The following is a 27,213-nucleotide window of genomic DNA, read 5'->3' on the forward strand; positions in this document are numbered from 1 at the left end:
AAACCCCTAAAAATTCCCAAGCACAAAACAGCACCCCACAGATCATAATAATGATTTATTATTTATAATAATAAATTATATCTCTTTCCTGTGAAGCTTTGCTTGAGAAAAGAACAAGGAAAAAAATACTTATCAGCTGCCAAAATAAAGTAAATAAATTGCAACTTCAATAGAAAAAACTACATTTCTTTCAAAAGAGTTTGTTTGAAGTAATCCATGTGATAAAATTAAATATGTCAAATTCTTAAACTCTATTAGAGCACCTCTACAAGTTTACAGCCAGGAAGAGATACAAAGCAATTCATAATTAACCTCTGGATCCATTTCATTCTATGCTTGTTCAGGGAGTGTAGAGAAAAAAAATGTTTAAGTTTCAGTTATCTTTGTGAAGAAATTTATTCTTGTGACATATGCAAGATGTAAAATCAGTTTCTATTTTTCAGACATTGAAAAAAGCTTAAAGTATATGCAGTTGTTTGTTACAGAGCTCAGTCTTCACCCTGATAGGAAGTGTTATGACCAGGAAATCACATCAGATTTGATTCCAGGCGTTTTATAATGAGTTATCTTTGGTTGGCACAGATTTAGCTTGTGCTTCCCACAATATTTGTTACCGGTTTGCAGCAAAGAGAACAAAAAGATGTCAAGAAAATGCATGGCATAACATTGTACATTTACGTATTTATATTGTGTGATCCTTTTAACAAGATAAAGGAGAATTTCAACAAAAGAAATTTTAAGTCATATACTGTAAAGAAAATTTTAACTTTGATTTTCCTAAGTTTACATTTAGGCTTTGGTTTCATGAATATGCATGGTAAAATATTCAATTGATTTAAAATATTTGAACGGATGAATTGCAAGTATAGTAAATGCTATGCGTCATGAACATCTGGATTTAGATTATACCAGAGGTCTTTTAATCTCAATAAATTTGCTCAAGATTTTCTCAAAAAAAAAAAAAAAACTGAAAAAAAACCAAAAACAAACAAAACAATCCTTAAATTTTACTATCCAGAGTTTGTTCTAAAATGCTTGTAATTTTTCTTATTACTGTATAAGTCATGTCTGCAAAAAATTTTGATGAGATATTTATCATGATGCAAGTGCGTCAAGTCAGCTGGATGTGTTTTGACCCAAAAGCATTAAGGTTTTGTTAGCACAGGGCTACATTCACAATTCAACTCCATGCTTCTGAATCAGAACTGGCATTCCAGCTAACCTGGAGGATAAACATAAAGAGATGATACAGAAGTAAATCCTAAAGCCTCTAGAAGCCCAGTTCTGGAAGCAAATTCAGGCACTGCTTCATTGAAATTCAAACATGAGGTCACTCCCAATTATTCAAAATGCTAAACTGCTTCCTGAGGTTCTGAAAAGTTTCTTTACAGTAACTCACTTATGATGCAACCCATCTTAATATTTGCTTATAACATTTTGAAAGTTTTGTCTAAGGCTGATTCTTGACCTATCATTTAGTTTTCAGGGATGCCATTCAGTCAAGAATATTCCTTACTAAAAACCTCTATATAGAATCAGAAGCTGTGCACTTGCAACCCCACAGTTTCCACTTCTGGGAAAAAGAAATCTGAAAAAATGTAGGCTTATTTTTTTTTTTTTCTGACACGGAAAATATTATTGCAGAAATTATTCATGTTGTACTTCAAAGGTGAACCCCTACACACCAGGATAGCAACTTAACATCGATCTGCTTTGTTTTCTCAATTTTCTCTGAACCAAAAATTGTTGAGGTGAAATTTGATACGGAGAAAGGAAACCAAGAAACAGTTGAGTAGGATTGTTTGACATTCATATTATATCACAGGAGGTAGTCTTGTTCAATTCTTGAACAGGGAGACTCCTTATTTGGGGCAGGGAAAAATTACTCTTCCTCTGACTTTATCAGACACCTGTAATTACCATTGTTATATGATTGCTGTAGCTAGTAGGCTTCTAACAATTCTGAAATTATTTATTTTAAAAAAAATCAAACTTCCAAATTCCTTACCACTTGGTGAAAAAATTAGAAATGAATGGCTCCAACCTGCTGGGTAGAGCATTGTCTCAGGAGGAGGGGCACCAAAATCTTTTGTTCAGCACTAATATGTTGTTAAATAAATATCTTTATGGCCACTGTAACAAATTATGTAAGAAAAACTAAAATATTCCTCTATAACATACTATATTCCAAGAGACAATACAATCTAAAATGGAACATTTCAGTTTGATGAAAAGTAATAGTCTAACTGTAATACATGCTCATCACTATGATCATTTGGACTCTGCAACCCAAAGGTAAGCATAGCAGAGGCCTTAGCAATTTTTATGACCCACAAGTTGGTTGCCATTATGCAAACTAATATTTTTTACTTAAACAACATTAATAGGAGAGATTTGAAGTAATCTTTTCTATTTGAAATTCTGTGAAAGGGTTCTAATATCAGGTGTTTTTACTTCTCTTCTTCATAACTATTTTTACTCCTTATATTTATAACAAGAATACACGACTGTCACAGAATAGCAATCTCTTTAGTCTCCCCTGTTGAACTCAGTTTTGGTGTAGAAACTGGTGTTGCACATATCAATTTTGCCAACATTTTTCTGTTATAAGACACAGGCTAAGAGAGATCCCACTAAGATACTTTCAAAAAATAAGCATGTGAACTACAACGTCAGTTTTTAGTCTTAAACTCTCAATAAAAATTTTCTTTTATTTTGTCATCTTTCTCAGAAGTGATCAATATTGTGAAGAACATAAGCATATGCATTTAAAAAGACTTATTGCTGCTGGTTTTTTGGTTTGGTTTGGTTTGGGTTTTTTTGGGGGGGGTGGGGCTTTTTGGGTTTTTTTGTTTGTTTTTTTTCTGTTGTAAACATGCCGTGAATCTTCAATGCATTCGCCATTGTATTGAAGAAATGATCCTGCCCTTCTCTGCTTGGTGAAAGCAAGAGTAGAACTGTGAGAAACAAGGGGACCATATTTTGCACTGATATTGCCTGTATATTGTTTCATGAGGTCCCAAAAGCCCTTCCTTTTGGATTCAAAGTTGTTGCTTTTCTTCAGCTAAGTAGTTACAGGTAATGGTGTGCAGGCCTTTGTCCATGGGGAATTCTAAATTGCTCTACAGCCATTCAAGCCATTATAGTTAAGCTTTTATGATGATTTTTTTTTTCCCAGTTGAAATGCTGTGAAATGGAATTTGACAAGGTCTTTTTTTTCTTTTTTTTTTTTTAAGGTGACAAGCTAAAACACTTTAATAATTAATTTCTAAGATGTATCTATGAATAATATTTGTTTTTATTTTAATTTATTTTCAAATATATATATGAATATATTATATTATCTATATATAATATAGATATGAATATATATGAAGGTATGATTGAAGATCTAGCTGATTATAATGTGACAGATAGGGCTACTCAATGCACTCCAGCCTAAGCCCCTCTACTGTGCACTCTAAAAATTTCACTAATGAATTTGTGTTTTAGAATGAATTTTAGTTTCGGGTTTTTTTTCAAAGTAAAGCCTTAGCACAACCGATTTAATCAACCATCATTTTAAAATAATATCAATGGAAAATATATTTTTTTTAATGTTCAAAAGTTTTTCCCAAATATTTCTTAGAAGTGAGTCTGCTCTTTGCTATTATGCAGATTGACCCTTTAAAACAGAAAAGGATTTGACCTCTAATTCTCCTTTAAAAGATATTTTGATCTTTATTGCTTTTTTCTGTGTACATGACGAGCCATTCATAGAGTCTATGTACTAAACCTATTCATATGACCACTTCTACAGCTTTTAAATATTAGCAACTATAATTATCTTTGAGTACTCTGTGTATTACTGGCTACAGAGACTTGATGACATCCCTCCCGTATAAAAACTAATCCTGCTACTCCCATAATCCAGGGGAATTTGTTACCCACAGCAGTGTTGTTTGCAAAGGGTGGGAGAACACAGCAGGGGCTCAGGAGGCATCCATGAATTCTAGCTGAGCCTCTGTCAATTAAAGTGCTTTCAGCCTCTATAGTAAAGAAAAAAGAAATACAAAAAAAAGGGAGAGCCAGATAATGTGTAACTGTTTAACAAACAGTTTAAATTGCATAATAATACACAACTACCTCAACAAACCTTTCATTCTGTCTATAGAAGAAATGAAAGATAAAAGAAAAAATTGTAGCTCTATTGTCCCCTGAAACACAGATTACCTATACCATTAGCCAGGACTGCTGACAGACATGGAGAAAACATTCACAACAATATGAAAAATAAGGACTGTGCTTGAACTTTTGCCAAAACCATTATTGTAATGTAATGCAAGTAGATTTTTGTGTGAAATGAGTTATAAGTTATTTTAAAAGTATAAGGCTAACAAAAATGTCACCCATTGAGATGTTGTTCCTGCTTTTTGTGAGAGAAAATCACTACACTTTTCCTATATATCTATGATTATCATGCTGCTGTTATAGAAAGGTGTCAAGAGAAAGAGGACTAAAATATTTACTGTTAGACAGAATAGTCATCTTAGAAATGCTCTAAACCATAAGAATGCAAGTAGACCAATAGGACTGCTATACTTGTATTAAACGTGTATAATACATTGATATGGAATAAAAAATAGGTGCTACAGTACTGGAGAATTCCAAAACCATAATCCAATTCCAATGAACAGGGCAGATTTGTCTCTTCTACTTTTGCCAAGCATTTTTCCTTATGATCTTTAATTACCTGGTGTGCAGCAGATGGGATAATTTTTATTAGTTGGTAGAGAACATCATTTTAACCATGAAGTGTTAATAAGCTTGCTGTTAGATCAAATTGTGTCACATCTCTTTAACATCTCTTTCTAATTTTCATCTAAAAGGTTTTGTTATCTGAATTACACACAGTTGTTGTATAATTAGACACGGTTTTTCTGGGTTTACATTTTTATTTGTTAAGGAAACTTTCCTGTCTGACCATACAGGAGCCACACTCCGGCAGTCACATTCCCACCACCAGAGACTTTCAAGGCAGGTTTCGGAGCCCCTTCACAGTGGGCAGCTCTAGTGTTCCAACAGGTTCTGTTTCTCTCCCTTCACATCCCACTCTCACACAGTCAGACCAAGTTTTCTCACTGGTTCAACCCCTGGTTTCTCACGGCAGAGTCTCAGACCTGGATCCTTAAAATAATTTAATCATGGTGCAACAACAGAATAACAGCTCTAGCTGGTGCCTCTGAGGAGGGACCCCAAAAGAAAGGAAACCCCGGGGCTTTTATACCCTCATAGTCCAAGCTCTAGGCTCTTCCAGCAGAGTCCTTAGATCTTGTCATGTCTCTGAGTGTCCAGTCTGCTGACTGGGCTACAGGTCCCCGTGCCCTTTATTTGCCAGGTTTATTTGTGCAGTTCTGCAGCTCCACCACCAGAGCTCCACCTGCAGCTCCAGCTGCATCTTGCTCACCTGCTATTGGCAGTGAATGGATTCCTCAATATTTACCATGTTAATTTCTTCACCGAGAGGCTTTCTCCTTATCTATACCCCCCGTTACTTCCAGCTTAAATATAGCGTTTAAAAGCTTTTGAGTGTCTCTCCCATACAGTGTCAGCAGGAGGCAGAAAAACTAGAAAAGAGAACAAATTGCAAGGCTTGAGGCAACTTGTGCCAAGGAGTGTCAGTCTACTAAGAGTTTGCACTAATCAACGAAGATGTAAGAATAAGCAGCAAAGAAAGCAAAAGAGACACTACTGTGTTCTTTTATACTAACAAACACTGAAACAAGCTAAGTGACTGTTAACTAGGGAGAATGATGTGGAATTGGACCTTGTAGAAATCTTTGTATACGTATGTGTGAAAGTTATACACATATGAACGCTCTTACATGTAAGTGAGGAAATAACACAAACACCAGACTTCTGACAGCAGTAAACTATCCTGTGCCAACGCAGTTCACACTTTTTTTTTCTTTTTCCTTTTATTAAACTCTAAACAAAATTATCCATGAAAATGAGTAGTCTTTGCTTCATTCTCTACATACGCTTTATTGGTTCCCTCAAAAGGTGAATTTTGAGTTCCCAAGCCTTTAGCTGATAAGTGTCTGTGACACTCATCCCGAATATCTCACTCATTGCAAATATTTCAGAAGATCATCAGTGAGGTTGCATATTACTTCTCTAAAGACTGAAGTAGTAATATCTAAATATGTATTATAGGGAAGGGATTTCAGTGGATGGCAAATCAGGAACAATAAAAAGGAAAGTATTTTCAACAATATTATGGGCAGGGTTGATGTTTTCAATTGTTTTGAAGTTGCTCAGAAATGTCTTTTTAATTTTTTTTCTTTCACTTGTACATTACTATCAAACAGAGGCTGTTGGGACTTAAATTTTCATCTTCAGGCATCTGCTTTGGATTTCTTTATTCTTGTTTTAATGATTATATTAAAATAATTGTTCATTCATCTCATTCACTTTAGAGAATCACAAAGAAAACTCAGTTCTCCACACTTAAAATAAAAAAAAAAAAAATTAAAAATCATCCTTTCCACGGGAATGTATTAGAACCAGCTTCAAAACTTGTATTTGTTGCAAAAGTGACCTTTGTGTCAAGGATATGCATTTTGCTCTTCCATCATCTACTAAAAATGGGCAAATAAGACTCCTTTGGGAAACAGGAATTCAAGACGATTGAAATAAACAGATTTAAACAATACTTCCCTAATACACACATTCAACAAAACCTAAGACTCTGAAGTGTGATATGCCTATAGAACTCTCCACTTCTAGTGCCCAATGAATATGCAGTTTTAGATGTTAAACTGAGAATTAATCTTCCCTTGCACAGTCATTTACTATTCTTCTTCCAGGCCTTCCTGAGTGGGAACCCAGTTGCCTGATTCAAATACAGAGGGAGCAAGATCTGGATTTAAATGGCAACAGTCAGACAGTTTGAAAGTAAAGACAGAATTTCAAAAGAAAGGGGGGAAAAAGGTAAGAAAAATAGAGTGAGAAGCCAGAAAAAGTCATAACACTGTATAAGCACTGTTCAGTGACAGCCACAATTCTGATGTTTTATCAACATTGTTTTGGTCCCAAATATGAAACACACCATTATATGGCCTGCTCTGAACAACACTAAAATACAGTACATACAGTAAGACAAGAAGCAAGGTCAGAATAAGAACTGAAAACTGAAAAACAGGAAAAAATATTTTCTAGCAAACCTGACTGAAGTTGAAATCATGTTCTGTTTTTTTTATATAACCAGCAGTGTGGGATTCAAGCTCTGTCTCTCCAAAATGTCTCAGTCTCCATCAAACCAAGCCCATCTTAAATATTAGCATTTCTGCATGAGGACTACACCAGAGAAATTACTACCATTTATTGTATTTTAAGTGTTTTTTAACTTTCATACTCTAAAATGTGGATTAAATTTTTTTAGTATATTCCATAGATAAAACAGAGTTATCTACAAGCAGGTTGTCCTGTTTCATGCTATATTTTTAATCTCAACACAAGTGGTTTTCATTTTAGCCTCAAATGTTCTGCACTGCAGATACATTTTCAGACTACTGAAAACCGGGTCTGGTAGAATTGAGAAAGGAATGTGACTTCTCAGTACGAATCTCAGTATGACTTCAAACACATGAAAGAAAAGCTGATATGGCAATAAAAAGTTGCTTTTTGAATAAAATAATATATTCCACATAAAATGCCAGCTTAGAGAAACCATACTGTTTTGCTCTGGTTAATTTGTTAATTCACTGACTTTATAGCTCCTCTATCAGAGGCATTGAGCTTCAGAGTTCAGTTCAAAAGCATTAAACTAGGGAAGATATGCATATTTTTGTCACATCTTTTGCTTATGCAGGAGAACCCCTTTCATGTTAGAAGCCTGAAGCAGAAAATAATGTGACAGTGAAGACAGAAATCAAACAAGTGCTTGTATTATCAGAAACAATATGGACTTTGACGTAAACCTATTTCCTGATGTGATCATTTATATTAAAACTTACATTACTTGGATAGATGAAAAATCAATCTTGTCACTCTTAACAGAGCTCAGATGGCTTGTATGATAGAGGCATACATATGGCTAGAGCACAACAATTGCAGTCCCTTCTTTTTCAAGTAGGCCAACATGAAACACAAAACTCAGCCAGGTACTTTGGGATTTTTCAGGATTTTTCTTTCAATTTGTTTTTTTAAAAATAAATAGCTGAGTAACCTTATTGCTTGCTTGTTTGTTTAAGAAGAAATTATTTGCTCTGTTGATTTCAGTGGTGGGACATATGCTGAATAATCCCCTCCCCCAGCAACTAGTCCTTTCCTGCTAGAAGTAAACCAATGCATTTATTTCCATTTTAGTTCCTACTTGTTTTGTTCATTCCCATTCCAAAAATATTTCAATCTCCTAAATGAAGATTATTGAGGAAATTAATACACAGCATTGTATAATTTTTTACTTCTGTTTTTCTAAATTAAGGAGTAGTGGACAGAAACTGCTCTGAAGCTCATAGATTAGCTGTCACCAAACAAAACTTCCCCGTCCCAAACATATATGACACCCGTACTTTGCAGCTCTACTCAGAAGAGCTGCAGGAATAGAGACAGGCTAACAGACAGTGAGATACTGCACCAACACAGTGAAATTATTTTCCAAAGTGTTTCATAATGTAGAGAACAAATTCTGGAAAAAGAAAATAGTCCAAGGACTTCTATCCAATTCTGAAGATATTCTTCCACAATGAGGATTTAGAAAATCAGGATCTCAACACTTACGCAAGTGCAATATGAGCCTCTGCAGAAAGTGGAAATCTTGCAGGAGATGGGAAGTCTGTGACTCTTCCAAAGGACTTAACAGTAAGGGTGTCTATATTCTGCACCAGGCCTTCACTGCATACACCAGTGTCATAATTCTTTCTTTAATTAAAGCTGTTTTCATGTTCTTATGTTCTAGAAATCTGAATTCACCCACCCACAAATTCTGAATGCCTTCATAATTTAAAAACATCATTTGAATCTACACAGACTGCATTTTGCCAACATATTTACTGCCCACATCTATATTTTTAACAGAGCCAAGGAAATTATATAAAAGTATTAAAATACATATTTAGATTTTGCATGAATATTTATTTTATACAGACTCGCAATTGCTGAAAGCAAGTTGCTTATTTTTAAGCCTTTGACTTTGAAAATAACAGAACTGAATGTCAATTTAGTCTAAACTATGAACATTCACTTTGAATAATCAGTAACGTTCTATAATTCTATATGAATATTAGTTAATAGCAGTTTCAGCTTCCTAGCTGGATAACAATTCATTTTAACCAACCATAATTCAATCAGATTACACCTTGTTCTACATATTTTAATAGAAGCTTTCTTCTGGTTATTTTACAAATTGTATATGCAAATTATGTATTAAATAATTGATGAAGCACCTTGTTTGGCTTGTAGCTCTAAGGGATGCTTTTCTTCACAAGTATATTTAGGCAGTAGTTCTTTTCACAGCAAGACCTTTGCGTAGTATTTTAAAAGATATTTAAACTCCTGCTGTGATGAGGGCTTATTTAGAAACACCAAATATAATTTAGTAACTTGATTTATGAAGCAATTTATACAATATAGTGAAATAGCATTGTAGAAGAATTTCACTGTGTAGGGATACTAATCTTCTCTGAGAATCCCAAACTCTGTAACTCTTGGGAAACTCTGTATTATTACAGTCTATGATAGGACAAAGTATATCAGGGTAATTAGCCTTCCTATTTTATTAATGCTTTATAAAGCTGTTAGAGGTTAATGCTGCAGTTATTTTTTCCTACTGCCCAATTTCATACCATAATACTCGGTAACAAGGGGAAATAGAGTCATTAATCTTTTACAAGACATGTGGTAAATGGTGTAATGGAATATTAAATATTATGCATTATTTAAAATTATATTTATGTATATAGGCAGGTATACATAGACATATAGAACAAGGATATTTTAATTTTAAGTATTCCAGGATCTATTCCTTAACCCATTGTATAAAAGTGCCTGTGTTTTAAAGGGTACTTCCCTCTTTTCTGTATCTTTAATTGAACAATTAACATATGCTCAAGTGTTTCTGTAAAAAGACTTTTGGAAATAAAATTGGATATTAGCAGACAGGCTAGGCCCACAAAATATTAGATACTTAAGCCTTGTGCTTCCTAACCTCATAAATACTACATTAGTAAGTTATAAAAAATCCTTTCTCTCATTTGAAGACGTACAATATAAATGCAAATTTGAAAAAGAAATGCTCTCTTTTTCAAGCTGTGCAATTTGAACAAATGAAAAATAGCTTTTATGATTGAAAAGGCTGGAGAGCTCATGAGACCATGTGAGCACTTAAAAATGAAAATAATTTCAGTACCTGCAAATTAATATAACATAATACAACACATTAGCACAGAGTAACTTCCTCTGGCAACACTGAGATCTTCAGAGACAACTCCAGTAGAAACTAGTGAGAAAGTGGCACCTTCATATTGATCTTGAAATGCATCAGTCTTCCTCTGAAGAATCTCAATCTTAAATGTATATATTTCAAAGGCCTCCATTTTTCTCATGAAAGAAGGGATATATCTGCCACTGAACACAGAAAAAGCTGAAGGGATGCTCACTAAAGGACTGAAAAGAGCTACAGATGAGCTCTCAGAGCTGTCAGTTTTCACCCTTGTGTTGCAATATTTCATGAAGAGCCTAGGAAACAGCAGTATGTGGAAAGTAGTAGATGTGTAAACAGAAATCCTAATTTCCACAATTTGGATTTTCTCTTTTTAAAGGACACAAACAGATGGCACCATAAAATGCAGTGTTAGTGAGCTTTCCTTCAAAAAATTTGTAAAGTCTGTCTCTTGATATACTGGCATTATTCTCTTGTCTCTGCTGGTTTTTTGGAACCTATAGCTAACTGATTACCTGAGTGTCAGATCAGGGCAAACAACACCCCACAGTCTTGTTCAAAACACCTGAAAATACTACTGAGTGCATCAGAATAAAAGCCCAAAAGATGCCAACATTTCCCCATCTGCTTTACTTGTTTTAGCTGGCAGTGAGACCAATTAAAAAGAGAGATTTATGTTACATTTATTTCTTCAATGCCTTTAAAATCATCCTTCTTGAAAGGGCTCAGGTCTTTGGAATTCTGCAGAAAAAAAAAAAAACTATTTTCCAGCAGATTTCTTTAAAAAAAAATATATATATAGGGACTCTCTAACTTAGAATTCAATTTTGTTTCTATCACTACTTTTTAAATACAGCTTCACATAATATTTAAAATATTCACAACAAAAACCATACTGAATATTGAGAGCACTTAGGTACACCAAGGCACACAATATCCAAACCTAGGATCGTTTGAAAACAACTGCCTGTAATTACATGGGTAGCTTGTTTTGCATCATGTTACTGGTGATCAATCCCATCACTGATACAAAGTTTCTTAAATTAATGAACACATGAGATGATATATTTGATTATTGTAAATAATAAATAATGTAGATTAGAGCATAATTTCAAAGACTGAGATAGATTTTATGAATAGTCAGGATCTTTTAAATTTGAAACTGGCAACTATCAGAAAAATGAATATTTAACATTTTTTTTATCATGACTTGATTCTGACACAGCACGTAATAAATAGCATGTAAAATCCAAATTCATTAAGAAATGGTTTTCACATATGAAGACTCAATACAATAGAACCAAAAAAAAAACCCAAAAAAAACCAAAACCACAGAATTTTTAGTGGAAATTTTTCCATTACATGCACATTTTGAAAATAATAATATGGAACAGTAATCCCAAAATAATTTTGGAAAAATATACTAAAAATTATTAAATAAAAAGGGTTTTTAAAATTTATAAGATTACTTAAATTTAAATATAATAACCAGAAATTTGTATTTATATTATGAGGAGATATAAATTTCACTACAAAAATGTAGTAAGAACCAATAATTTTTCCTTTTACACCTGCAACTTGAGATGACCTTCAGCAGTTACCATTTCTGTTTGTTAAATTGATTGCACATTGGTTTGCAACTGATTTCTAAATATTGATCTATTGATCTATTGATCAAAATATAAAAGTGCTTAAATAATTTTTTTTTGCTAAGTTATAAAAATAAAACAGAAAATTGTGGTATTAAATGCAACTATTTAGTCCAATATTGTCCTTCTTAGGAAAATACTCTTTCATTAAAGGAAGAACAGAATTTGACTAGACTTCATATTGCTTCTGTCAAAATACATTCACAAGTAGTCAAATGTCAAGATGACATTGTTTATTTAAAATGTGAGGAATGTATAAGCAACAAATTTTCATCCTAATTTTTTTTGACTTTGTGTTACAATGTCCTAAGCCATTTTTCTCAGTTACCCAACAACAAAATAAATAATGACTGCTGTCATTCTTTCTTACACAGAATTAGCAATGCAATCCCATTTTGGTATTAATCACTATAGTTTCAACAGCATGTGCCATTAATTCAACTTAAAGTGCTGCAACCAATCAATATTTAGTCTGTAAACTCATTTGTTCCTTGGCTCTAGATCACAAAAAATAATTGTTGTAAAGTAGCTCTTTTTATCATCTTCAGGGTGAAAAACTGTTTAGGCAAACTCTGTAACTCAAGTTTCAGAGGAGGCATTAATCTTACACCAAAATAATGATCTTCAAAGTATTTAACATAGGTTTTTCCAGTATTCTAAAATATTTTCAAATGCTAAAATATTTTCAAATAATCACACAGAAGCCTGAAATTGCTTTTGTGAAGTATAAGAGTTTTTTACTTAGTGAATACTTACAGAATTCCCACTTTGTAAAACACAGTAGTTCACACACACCGTTCTCCACAGTGCAGTTAGGTCACTCAATATTCAGTAATTGCTATGAAGTGTTAACATGGTTCAATATGAAGGCCATACTTTTAAAAGAATCACTCTGGTTTCGTCTGTTAATCTTTGTCACTGTTTCAGACTGTGGACAGTGACAGTTCCCTGCAGTTTGCTGTGTCATGTGGTAAACAACTCGCCATGCTGCATTTTGACATGAGCAAACTCAGGAAATCAGATCTACCAGGCGCTTCATTCTCACTGCTGCCTTCCTCTCCTAGCATTACTGCACTGGCAGATTTGCACACATCACATAAACTGTATAATCATTTCCATTTTTCACCTGATATGATGTGTCTCACCTCACTGAACTTCCTTGGCATTTACTGCGAGCTTGATGCATTCCTGTGCTCTGTCCTCCTGCTGGTGAGGAGGTGTGGAGGTGTGAGGCTGCCCTGTGACTACAGCAGGAGGGTGGTGGCATTAGGGGCTTCTGGGGCAGTCTGCTCTGCTAACCCTTCTCTGTTTCTAGGCTGCAGAGGGCACGAAGATTTGCAGAGGTGCCAAGAGGCAGGTCTGCAGTTCCCTGCCTTCCCAATCTTTTGTGAACGAGTGTCCTGAAGACCTGTACTCACTTATTATCCTTTGCATGTAGCATGACTAGCAGTAACTGCCTGGTAACTTCGAGAGATAAAATACAAGGATCTTCTATTTGACTAGAAACGAGACCTTTATAAGGACTGTGGCTGTCCAATTATAATCTGTCCTTGAAGCTTGCTTTATTAGGGCTTTCCTTCTCTTGGATGTACAGGATTCTCCTGTACAATCTCTCTGCTGTAGATGCAATGCTCAAGATGTTTAGAGAGGATAATCACCCTCTGACAGATTTGCTGGACAGAAATATTGCCATGAAAACACTTGCATAAGAAATAACAATCAAAACTTAATTTTTATTTAATCAGTCACGATGCAAGTTATAGTAGTTTTAGAAAAGGCCAAAGCTATTAGGGACACAGAGTCCACAGGTTTTCATGTTAGAATGAGAATGAGTGATGACTGCAAGATGGGTCTTTGGGAATATAGCAGATATATCAAAATTACAACAAAATTGGGTAGGCTAAACTTACAATTAATCAGAGGGACACCAAGAGATGTAATTAGATTTGCTTTCCCTAAGCAGTTTCATAAAATAAACTCTGTCCTTGCTCCTCTGAGAGATCAACTTCAGATGACCAAGGGTAAAAATCTTGACTGTATTTGGTCGGTGTTTGTGGCAGCTCAAGCACGTAGAGCCACGAAAACTGCCTGTCCCATGTGCTTTTGCCCATCTTACTCTTTCACACCTTTGCCAAGTGCATCTGGCTCACTGGTAAAGGGTACTGCTTAGCAGGACTATCTGGTGGAAAACTAGCGTGTTATGTTTCCTTCAGGTGTACCAAAGAAGAAGAAAAAACACCAAAACAAAATCAAATAAACAAAACCATAAAAAATACCCCACAAACCAACAAATATCTACCAAAAACAAACAAAAAACCACCCCAACCCCATGAAAGCAAGCAAAAAAAAAAAAAATCCCCCAAAAGGAAACAAAAATCCTACCAAAAAAAAAAAACCACAAAAACCCCAAACAAAAACAAGGAAACAACAGCAAAGCCCTCTTTTATTCCCTGGGGAGTGATAAAATATATAACAAATTTTCTTTCCTGTATAGAGGCACCTTCGTCTGAAAGCCATGCTTTGCTACCTGACTCTTTATAAAAGGACTGGAGGTCTGAAAGAAAAGCATCCAGGAATCCAGTCAGGTCCAGAAGGAGAAGAGTGATCTATGACTGTACAAGACTGAAATACTGAAATACTGTTCTGCATTCCATGAGGATTTATCAGTAATGTTATTATCATTGGTAACACTGGTAACATTTTCTATATAAATACTAACAGCCTGGTGCCACTGTGAAATGCTTTTTGCAGCTGCTTGCATGTTCTGCTTGGGAGGAAGAGCTGTGGGAAAGCTACAAGTCCTGGGATGCACAGGGTATGCTCTCACAGCATTTGTTGTGATGATATTTGCATTCCATTTACCCCCATAAGCCAAAAAAGCCAAAAATAAGCTTTCTTCTTTATAGAGAGATCTAACATACAAAAATGATGAGAGGTGTTAGTATAAAATATATATATTTAAAAAAAATTGCTAGTTGGCTTCAAATGATAATATCCATTCTCATAATTTCTCTATACTCAAAACTGCAATTATCTCTTCTGTCTACATAAGTGCAGGCAAAATAAATGGCTAAATACTTAAAGTTTTCATCAGAAAAAGCATCAAAATACATTTGAATCCAATGTTTTTGTATTTTAATCTTATAATTTCAAAAAGCTTTATATATGTGAAAGTAATGGTAATAATATTAATAATAATGCAATTCTTATATTTATGTTGGAATGTTGGAAAGTCAGACATGATAATAAAGTTTTGTGAGTCAAAACAAAAAAAACGATAATTTTCTTTTGAGGTAAACAGCAGAATGCCTTTTAATAATTTCCTCTATAGCCTGTCTTACTTCCACATTCTATAATTACATGTGGTGTTTGACAGCACGTTCTCTGAGACCGTAAGCCGAGATCACACAGCTCCCTTATAAATGATGAAATAGTCACCCATTCAGATACAGACAACAAAGAGATGGATCAACTTTTCTGCTACACATTGCATAAAAAGTTCCTTTTGAGTACCGCACCATCAATGTGCAATATTTAAAGCAGAAAATTGTCATGCCTCTTTTGTTCCAATGAGCATATCAGAAACTCACTTTGCATTAAACAATGCATGACAGAAATGCAGAGAAAAAGTTATATCCCCTAGGCATCAGCTTTCAAGACACTCATTCTCTCTGCACTTGCTGAATAGCACACCAGGCAACCACAGCATAAGTTTCACTTCATTGAGTTCACCATTATTACATGAGGAATTAATTTATCTGAATACATCTTAGCCATTACATTAACACTTTTAGTGAGTTCTGTGTGAATGCTGGCCTAACCTCTGCCTTTTTTGTTTTTTTTGGTTTGGTTATTTATTTATTTTTTGGGGGTTTTGTTTGTTTGTTTGTTTGTTTGTTTGTGGGGGGTTTTTTTGTTTTTTTTTTTTTGCTAAGGGACTCTAAGCTTTCAAAATTCAAAAATACCCTCTTTTTATTGATTAAAGACTGGCCTAATTAATGGAGAAAGAGCTCTCAGGATATTAGTCAGGTTGCCAGTTCCGACAAAGTGATGTTCCAAAAAACTAACAACTTCATATTCCCATAGATAGCATTTTGATTTTAGCTTTGCATTTTACACAGGGAAAAAGGTGTGAAGAGACCAAACAGATGTCATTCCAGAGTTCACTATGCATGCAATGAGGGGAAGTTGATGTTGTGATCTCCATTTCCTTGAGAAGCTGGGAATTACACCAGTTCTTAAACACTGCTGTGCAAGACTAGAAAGAGGCAGTCATCAGACATAGTGTGGAAAAATGAGGTCATTAATTTAGCTTTGATACTGAGGGAGGAGAAGAAAAAGAGAGCAAAATATAAATTTAGGTACAGAAAATTCTCAGATACCTTCACCATCCCCAGTATTGAATTGACGAAGTTTATATGGCACTGTTCTGTCTGGATTTCCTAGCTTGCCATGTGTCTCTGAATTCTAAATTCAATATACAAAAATACTGCATCATATAAAATGATGTAAGTTTCTACATACCATATTTTTCAGAGTGCACATCACCATATTCTGCTTTTTACACTCAGTCAGGTATTTTCAGTGACAACTGAAAGCATAATAACCATTTTATGACCATAACATCCCAACATCTCTCTCTTTGGCTTGTATATTTACAGGGATTCCAGAAGATATAAGCAGTCACGAAAAACAAGGGTATAAACAACTTACAGACAGAATTTTTGTGGTTGCTGTCTTTGCTGGGCAGCATCTTGACTCCTCTTGATTTCAGTTCAATTGCTTTTTTTACTGAGAGGACAAGCAAACAAAGAGGAGATAATTAATTATTAAACATCATTAAAAGGACATTTAGCTGCAAAATCATACATTAAAATAATACAAAGCCATCTAGGTAACATATAGCAGATTGAAATAACTGCAGCTTCTGTGATAAACCAAATAAACTTTTTTTAATTAATATTTTGTTTTTACAAAAATACAACCTTTTTCATATTTTAGAACATGTCCTTTTTAAACAGATATTATCAGGATTGTCATTGTTTTGAATTCAAGTTGCTTTATGTTCAAAGAGAAGAATTATAGGTATGGATTTCCTGTGTTTGCCATTCCATACAAGAAAATCCTAAACATTAAAAAAATATTTCTTGCATAAAATGGACAGAACGTTATCTACACATCTTCAAGGACTATAAGCTTTCAATGTGATATTCACACCTGGTTTTGTTTGATTCACTTTTCATCAGGCGACACATTTTTAGTTCTGTTTCCCAATGAGATTAAAACAGTATGTTATATTATTTGGCTCACCTAAACCCTTTTGAATCTACAGAGCAATTTCAATTGAATTAGAAAAAAGAAAGAGAGTACGAGCTCGCACAGGGGAAAAGCTTTGTGAGAAAGAACAGATGCATCAGAGGTTTAATATCTTTTCTTCTCTGTTTAGTCAGCTGAATGGCTGATAAAATCCCAGCCTATCCCTATTAAGTAGTTTGGGCACCATAGGTGGGATCAGGAGCCAAGTAGGAAGAGACATGAGAAGACAGCAGTGTAGCTATACATTGGAAGACACAGGGTAAAACTTTAATTATGATGGTAAGAGAAAAGGATAGAAATATAAGACACCTTCACAGGATATTAATTAGTTCTGCGGGAAAAAATTGAGCAACAGAAAGTAAAATCAGATGTAGAAAATAATTGTGGAACAAGCATGAACAATTCAAAACTATTGTGTCAAAAAACAATAGCAATTGTAAAATAGTGGATGACTGACTCTGTATCAGACTGCTAATGACAACATCAAGATGCATGTCAGTTACCAAAAAATTGTAAAAAACTATAATCGTTCCCTTATTTATATTAAATACCTTTTTCCTAGACCTTGAAGGGGCTAATAATTTCAAATCACACTTATTTATCCAAGATACAAACAGAAACAAGAATTCAAGTCAAACATTTCTTATACGGCAGTAATTAATACCTCACAGTATATAAATTCATACTATAGAATGTAAGTTATACTTTTTGTCATTAGATGGTATAAATTTTATAATTACTACAATATACACTGTTTTGTATGCAAATATTTCTAATAAGTGAAGTGGTAGAAAGCAAGTTGTCTTTAAATTTTGCATTAAAAAAATCATTATTCCATTGCATTTATTTCTATATTGCAACGTCAGAGCAAAGGTGTCTTTTCTTGACTACTAAAACTGAGCAAGTACTGCAGAAAGTACATTCTTTGGTATGTGCAAGTGCAGTCATGCATGCCTAAACCCAGAATACAGGTGTTCAAATGATGAAAGATGATTGAAACACAATTGTAGCTGAGTAGTATGAAATAGTTATGATAGCAGTGTGGGGTTTTCTTCTAAGACAGGAACTGTATAGTATAGAGTGACATCAATATAGACAATAAGACTAATATCCCCAAGGCCTTTTGGAAGGGCAGACTTCATGGACATGGTTTTATTTGGATTATTTTCTATAGGTATAAAAACTTCCATCAGGTGCCATCTTATGTACAGTTTTTCAGGCTGTGCAACAAGTCTGTTAAAATTATTCCATATTTAATGGGAAATGAGCAACACAGTTCTTGCAGAGAATATTTGGGATATTGTCTGGATTTGTGGTCCCACTGCCAGTACAAATTTCTCAATTTAATATCTGTGCTATGTAAAACATGTAAGCAGCTCTTTGAGGATTCAGAACCCATATTGCTTACATGGATGAGTAATAAAAACATTGAGTTATTAGGCAATGGACAGAATAAAAAGAACTATATTCTCCTTCTCTATGTGTTGTGACACTGTTGTAGAATAAAAATTACAATCATTACTCAAATTACTTGTGACATTCCATCCTTAAGACTGTTTGGTGTACATATTTAAAACACACTTCTTGTATGAGGAAAAATTATGCTCACCAGCTTTATTTGAAATACAGGGACCACAAATTGAAACAAGAGGTTTTGACTTGATATATGAGAAGCTTTTTGACTGTCATGTACTGAAACAGGTGCTGCAGTTACTGTCCTTGGATTTTTTTCATATGTCAAGAGAAAGGCATTCTGTATCTCACTGAAAGGACATTAGGGAGGGGATTCACAAATCTAAATGTATGTTTTATAAAGAGAAAGCTAACTCAAGGGGGTGATTCATCCCCTTCTAAGATAGACACAATGACTCCTCCTCTGGAGATGCCTTTTCCTCTCCATAAAACATAACAGAAGCATGTAATACTTGCTGAAGCTAGATCCTGACATTTTAGACAGTAAATATTAGGTGGAACAAGACTTTATGCTTAGAAAACTTTAACAGCTTAATGTAATTATCCAGGAGACATATGGATCCAAGTGGTTAAATAGGATAGTTTAATATATAAAAGCAAACTTTTGCCTCTTTAATACTTGAGTGTGTAAGTTTTCACATGTGCCCTATATGTTGTTTTATTGTAGTTTTAAAAGGTATTAAGCAAGTATAGTCTCTAAAATAAAAGCTGTTCAGCTTCTGAAAAAGAAACAGACTACTGCGCACTGTAGTTTGAGTCCAACCCCTCTGGTATATGAAAGAAATACTCTAAATTGGATGTTTTATAGCAATTTAAATCCCATTTGAATACCTTTTCTGAGACACACCTCTTTAACTTTCCCATTGCACCTTCATTGAAAATATTTTTCTTGATTTCAAAGATAATTTTTCATTTAACAGCAGAAAAAGAGGAATGGGTTTACATTAATAATGTCAGAATTGAACAAACCTTTTCAGCTTTTAAGTGATTACTTTCTGAAATCTGCATAGCCTTCTGCTGTCTTCACTTAAACATTCAGTTAAACTTACTGAACTAGCTCACTTCACCTTTTCTGTTCATCATAGCTTCAAGAGTCTTTTTGCATATGAGTCACTTATTCAGGTAGGAGGGCAGAGAGCTGAATGCTGGAAGTCCACAACAGTCTTATCTGCCTACAGGAAAGCACCAGTGGTATTCCTTAAACTTTTGTTACAGCTGAAATAAGCTCAGCTATGAAATTAATATATACCTGGTCTTATCTGAACGGATCATGAAAGCAAAACTTTTAGGTTTTAAATCTTCATTCAAATCTACTCTGGTTTCCATGCAGATCTTAGTTTGACATATTTGAAAATGTGTGAAGAAAATTCATTTTATCCCAAAGTTTGGTTGCACAATATGTTTTTCCCCAATTACCCAAATACATGAGTGTCTTGCCAATTTTTGTCCCTGCATGAAATGACCTCCAAGACCTCAAATACTGGCAACCACTCAAAGCTAAAATATTCTGACATCATCTGCTGGTACTTCCTCAAGCTGCTCTTCTGCTGCTCTGCTGAGTTCATCTCTTGGCTGCCCTTCACAGCAAATTTTTCCTAAGTACAGATATTTGAAGGTGAAGAGGAACAGCATATTGCCCAGTGTCTGGTGATCACAAGAAGCACCTTTCCTGTTCAGTCTGAAGCTCTTTGTCACTATAAGGAATATATATATATATATATATATATATATATATATATATATATATATATATATATATTTGAACAGTTCTCTGGTTTTGTTACAGTACAAGAAAAACCCCAATATTTTCAGTAGTTTTTGCATACAATACATATCTTTAACAAAGATTTACACTTTGCTTTAAATATTTTGCAGACTTCAATAAAAAATAGTGATGTGTTTGCAAGAACATTCATAGGATTATTCATAAAGGAACTTAGTGAATATTTCTCAGAACAGTGCAGAATTCATCAATTTCCTTTTGCTTTAGTTTCACTATTCTGATTTTCTTCAGTCTGAGTAATTCTGTTATAAACAAAATAGTTTCTTAATCCAGATTGAAAATTCCACTCCAGTGCTCTCTTTGCTTTGCCCTAGTGCCTAATCTTTCCATGTTCTCCAAAGACACAATTATGAGAATACTACTATGGTTTTTTTTTGGCCTGGAATACATAACCTACAGTTTCACATTTGTCAGCATCAGTGCTCTCTCCATATTATATTTATGAATGAAACATTTCTCTTTTATTACTCAATGTCATGTGGGATCAGTAAACAGCTCGTTATCTGTTTCTAGGTTTTCTTCTGCTTCGCTATGGCCTGTTGTACTATGAATTCTTTCTAAAATTGTAGTATTTATGAGAATAAGAAAAAAACAATCATTCTCAATCTTACTGTTTACTTCAGTTTATGAAGGGAATTCTATAATCATTTTGTTGATAAAACAAGATCTCACAGTCAGTAACCTGGGAGCATCCTAAGAAGCTTTTCCTCTCAGCTGCCCACTTGACTTTTCACAGAAGCATCACAATTTTTCCATAGGATCTCAAATTAAAACCAACTCATTGGAATAATCCATCCTTTTTCTGTTTCTCTATTCACTGCCTGAAGATTATACCATCTAATGCACTGTCAAAGAGTTTCTCTCACTAACAGCTTTCAAAATCTTCCCTACTATGATCAGTATTATAACTCCAGAGAGCAGGCACAAATGTTGCTACTACATGGCCTGACTCCTATGAACCTGTAAAAACTGTAAGTTCATGATCAGTTGGCTTCCTTGTTATATCAATTCAGCAAAGTAATGCCTGTCACTATCAGACCTTCCACCTGCTCCCTGTGCTGGAAATCTCTGCATGCAGTACTAGTGAATAAATGGCACCAAGATAAATTGATGTCACAATAGATTTTTACACAAATCTTTCTCATTTTATTTGTATAAGCTGACACAGGTTGTGCAGGTTTAAAAAGGAGCACAGCCATTTGTTTTCCATTAACCTTCTCTATGTCTCCTACCTGGCCCCTTGCCCTGGTGGACTGCCTTAGCTACTTTGTGCTTTCAGTGTATGATATATCATAATAAAACCAGTCCAGCAGGTATCAAGTCTTCAGTGACTGCAGATGTTCTCCACAGTTCTGGAAAATTGCATCAACACAATTTTTCCTATGAATATACAGCATTGCAGAACACACTGGGTAGTAGCTTGTAGGAACTGTCTCTAAAAGTAAATCATAAAAGAACCACTCAGTTCCTTGTTTGAATGTCACTTCAACCACTGTCTTTCAAATAGTTCTGGGGAGGATAGCACCATGCCAAGCAATGGCTGAAGTCTGAATTGATGTTACTAAATTGGCATCTTCTTAGTGCTGATACCATGAGGCAGCTACATCTGAGCCTGTTTAGCAACATTTTTCTAGACACTTCAGAAAGAAGTTATACTGTGGCAGTACTGGACTACATATTTAACAGAGATTCTATTAACCACAGAAAATAGTGGTCAGGAAAGATGGTGGATTATCTCTTTGCTGATGTTTTCATATCAAGACTGGTTTACTCGCTTGATAATAAAATTTAAATTATTTAAATTATTGTCTCAGTACCATTTAAAGGAAAAGGCTATTCAGCACCTATTCAGAGCTAGAAAATAATAGGTTTTTCTGGCTCTTGATTTTATCAATTGCTTTTACTATTTTTTTTTTTTCAAAATTTACTCTGAGCAACAATTCTAAATGAAACCCTTGACTAAAAGTACCATGCATCAAGGAAACACTGAAAATCCTTTCCACTTATTTAGAACATAATTTCCAGTATTTTAAAGAATATGTGGAAAGGGCAGACAGGCATTTATAAACAGACTTAGTGAATTATAAAAATTCATTGAAAGAACTAGCAATTGCAAGTTGATTTATATTATTTCACTCATGGTTTTCCATTAGCATACATTTATTTCAGCAGCATCTATTATATTCTTTGTTTGATTTCAGGATTATCTGTTTCTTAAATCCTGGATTACTGAATATAGTTTAATACAACAGATAGATAACTTGTAGTACATAATTATCAAATACCTAATACCATCTTGAACCTCTCTGAATTCTTGCCAAAATAGAATACTTCATTTGAAGCACTCTGCAACAGAGGCCTGAGGTACTGTGAAGGTAAATCCAGCCATTAATCATGTTTTGCTTTGGGCTTTCCTATTCTATTCTATTTCTAAGAATTTTGAAGTAAATATTTTATTTAAGCAGATCAATTTTAGCTGTATAGCTAAAGGTATTGTGGAGTTCTTTCCTCCTAAAAATAAAACAAAAAAATATTAAAAAAATTCCATCTATTGTTCTGGCAATAAAGAAAAGTTAAGCATACTGTACATGCTTTAAATATGCAAAAAACCAGGGGATTCTTTATGACACCTTTTAATTGATTTTGTGTACATTGGTAAGCTTTGTTTCTGGGAAGTGCCAGGTTTTCATCTCCTAGTTAGCCTGTTAATGATACTTTACCTCTGGGGAATTTGCACATTTATGGGGCACTGGCATAAGACAAATCATATGCTCTGAAACTCCCACTGAATATGCAAAGGGTATTCATGTGTAAGCATAGGTGAGGGTAGAGGGATTAAAAGAAAAAAAAAAGAAGTTAATAATTAAATGACTGTTACATCTTTCCCCCCATGGCAATGCCACCAAGAAACAAGGCAGAATAAGAAATGTGTCCAATGATATCTACTGTGAGAGTTCATTTCCATGACACCAATGTTGCTGGTATGGCAGACATGAAGAAGACAAGGCAGAGCATGTTACTGCAATGCAATTTTTTCGGGTTGTTTTCAGAGCCATTCAACACCATGCCTCCTTCTAGAAAATAGAAACTAGAAACAACTGACTCAAAACTCTGAAACTACGAAAAAAATTCCACAGGTAAACACAGAGAAACTGGGGACGTAAATATTTTTATTGATGAAATCAACATCAAATTTCAAAAAATCAAATTAAAACAACAAAGGATGTGTGGAGAAGAAAAACAACAACTAACAAAACAAACCCTTCACTCTATACCTAAATAATTTTTAAAATTTTTAATTTTTCTTAAAACTTCTTCTCTAATCTAATGGAAAATGGGACAATAAATATGATTCAAGAGGAAGTCCAAGACACGAATCATTTGGATTCACTTTTTACACTAGATTATTTTATTTATAAATTTGGCTTGCCAAATATTTTAAAATTGTATTTACTTGATGCATTAAGATGTGCAATTCTAATACAGTGCTAATTTTTTATTTTATACCACTGAGCAGGTTTTCTTGAAAACCAGGTTTTTCTTCCATGTTAAAAATGGAGCACTAAATATTACTAAAAATGCATGCTAGAAATATCTAAAAAAATGCTGAAAAAATAAATTAATTATGCATAGCTTTAAATCTAATTGATAGTTCCAATATTTTAACAAAATAAATTATAATAATTCTGTTTGCCTGATAAAAGTTCAAACAAAGAAAAGAAAATTAAATTGACTGTTTGTTAGTATTAGTTTTGGCTGACTGGAAAAGGCCAAGTTACAGCAATAATATAGCTATGGTAAGATGATAATAAACATGATGTTAATTTAATATGATGGGAAAAGAATAATTAAAGGGTCTGTATGCAAACTATATAAAAAATCTGATAATCTGAATTCTTACTAGGAAAAGAAAAAAGTTTCTTATCCTACTGTTGCTCAAAGAGGTGAGTTATGCTGCCTCCCACACTGACTTGCTTTTGTTAATTTAGTGGGGGGATTTAACACCAGATGCAAATTAAACCCCAAATAATACACTCCCCTTCTCCTCACCCTTTCCAGTAAGAGGAGAAGACAGGAACACACAGTGACAGCAACGATATCAATAACAAAAGTATAAAAAAAGAGAAGGTGCTTTACACACTACAGGTGTTCACCACCTTGTCTTAGTGTTTTGTGTCTGCTGGGACAAAGACAGGATGGTGAATGTTCCTCATAGGTCACATCCACACAGCCCCTGGGACAAGGACAAGATGGTGGCCACTTCCTTTGGTTGATTCTCCCTGTCCCTGAGCCCAAGAAAATGGAAAACAATGGTGGACAAACCCCTGAAAGCCAGATTGTCTGTGCCAAGCCACGCTGCCAGTTCAGAAGCTGGACTTGATTCCGCATGGCTGCTGCCATCACCAGTGAGGCACCGTGCTGGCTCTGCTGGGGTTTTGACTCCACAGCACAGCAGTCCCACTTTTGTCAGCACCATACCTTGGAGACACAATGGCTTTACAATGACTCCAACCCATGTCCCAGAAAAACAAGATGGGGATGAGCAGCAGCAGCAGAGGACGATCCCAACAGAGCTGATATCAACAACCTACTCAATGGAGAAGCAAAATGAGGTACTTCTGGGGGTGCACTCAACCTTTTCTGGCCCCAAAAACCACCACCCCCCCACCCCACCAGTGATGTGGCTGGTATAGAACAGCAACCTGTCCCTTCCCACGTGGGTTTAGGGCCTGCCCCCTCTGCAGCCAGGACAGTAAGGCAATAAAAAGCTCACCTGTGCACACACTGAGATGCAGAAGGACATGCAGTGGATGGGTGAGACAAATGGCACCTCACCCTGGCCTTTCCCCAACTGACCTAGATCCACCACCACAAATGCAGAAGAAATGCAGAGGGTCCTGGGCAAGTGGGGGAGCCAACACAGAAACCCAAGCTCTACCCCAGCCTCCCCAGGGCTGTCCCTGGTGACACCCAGCCCCAAGGGCACAGCTCACTCTAGGAGCTCTCAAGTCACTTCAGAGACCCAGCAGAGGCCCTGCTCAGGGATACAGAGCTCATTGTGGAGTAAAAGGGAAGAGCATTTTGGTATTTCATAAAGCTAATTATGGAGTATTTAGGGTAGGAACCAACATCAGGGAAAGGGATGGATTAAATTGGCTTGGGAAGGAGCAGATATGGAAAAATACAGGAATAAAATAATAGCAGGGGATGGCTGCATGTAAGCAGGGGCTGGTCATTACGCTTGTGTGACCATGACCTGTGTAGAGGCTCTACCTTCAGTGACTTTCGGGACTGAGGAACTCCAGTCCTTTTTAGTCTAATTCCCGGTGAAACCACAAGAGGCGTGTGAGATCAGAGCAAATTGATTTAAATAGGTTTATATTAAAAATATAAAAATATAAAAAATATATTTGTGTATTGAGTTTGAGTGGCAGCTTTCTGGGGGAGGTAGGGGTGCTGCAGGGGTGACCTCTGTGAAGAGCTGCCAGAAGCTTCCTTCATGTCCAATAGGGCCAAAACCAGACGGCTCCATGACTGACCTGCCACTGGCCAAGGCTGAACCCATCAGGGATGGGATAACATATTTAAGAAGGAAAAAAGTCACTGCACAACTTTAATAGCAGACAGAGAAAGGTGTGAGAATATGTGAGGATTGACCCTGTTTTGCCCATGACATTAACTGGCCAGTGATACTCTGCTGTCCTTATCTCAATACATTTTCTCTTACTCATCCTGGTGAGGTGGAGGAGTGAATGCCTGATATGGTGGGCACCTGGCACCAAGCCAATGTCAACCCACCACAGTCCTTATGATGCAATCTGCAAATGAACAAGCTACCCCTTTGTGGAATATCTTGTGATTTTGTTTTGTGAATAGCATTTACACCTGACAGCTACCACAAAAAGTCTATATAAGGACTCTCAAATAATTTACTATCTGGCAAAGCATAAAGGCTGCTTTCATTTAATATCTAAGGACTGCAATTCAAATCACTGACTTTTCTATTTCCCTAAAACAATGGACTATTGTTCTCATGCAGCACATTTACACATCTTCACCACACACACATATGAACGAACCAAGCAAGCAGTCACAAAGAGACAGCACAGCCTGCCTTTAAAGAGCTATTCTTTCCACCAAGCAGCAACAGGAGAAAGCAGTCTAAATAACATTAGAAAGTACAGTCCTGAATGCCCTGAGGACAGTTGCCCAAGATTTAGAATTTCTGGGAAATTAAAAGAATCACAAAGATCCCTTCAATTTGGTCTGGTAATGAGGACTCATCTAGTAGTAAAGTGAGTGTTAAATGGTTCCATTAAAAAGTCTACACATTTACTTAACTGGTCTCAAAGATAGGATAGCTCAATACATCAAAGCATCCATCCCAACTACATGTGTGCATTTTGGAGCAGTCTGTTTAAACTATTGGGAATAGTTGCCTCTAAGCAAAATGTTTCTTGGAGGTCTCAGAGTCATATAGACTGCAATGCAGGATTTGCCCCAGAGGACAAATACAAGGATTGTGTCTGGAGACAATCAGACATTGGAGGCATCCTTTCACTGCTAGG

At 35.2% G+C, this 27,213-nt stretch overlaps 1 protein-coding gene across 1 annotated transcript in view; it reads right to left on the reverse strand.

Annotated features, from left to right (window-relative positions):
* Window positions 1-27,213, reverse strand: part of CSMD1 (CUB and Sushi multiple domains 1) — a 1,073,346-nt gene that overhangs the window by 366,245 nt on the left and 679,888 nt on the right. Inside the window, exon 7 of the mRNA XM_062489724.1 lies at window positions 16,786-16,863. Coding sequence (XP_062345708.1) covers window positions 16,786-16,863 — 78 coding nt within the window. The remainder of the gene's footprint in view (window positions 1-16,785; window positions 16,864-27,213) is intronic.

The sequence above is a fragment of the Cinclus cinclus genome, chromosome 3 (assembly GCF_963662255.1).
Source record: "Cinclus cinclus chromosome 3, bCinCin1.1, whole genome shotgun sequence".
In the NCBI taxonomy this organism is placed as follows: domain Eukaryota; kingdom Metazoa; phylum Chordata; class Aves; order Passeriformes; family Cinclidae; genus Cinclus; species Cinclus cinclus.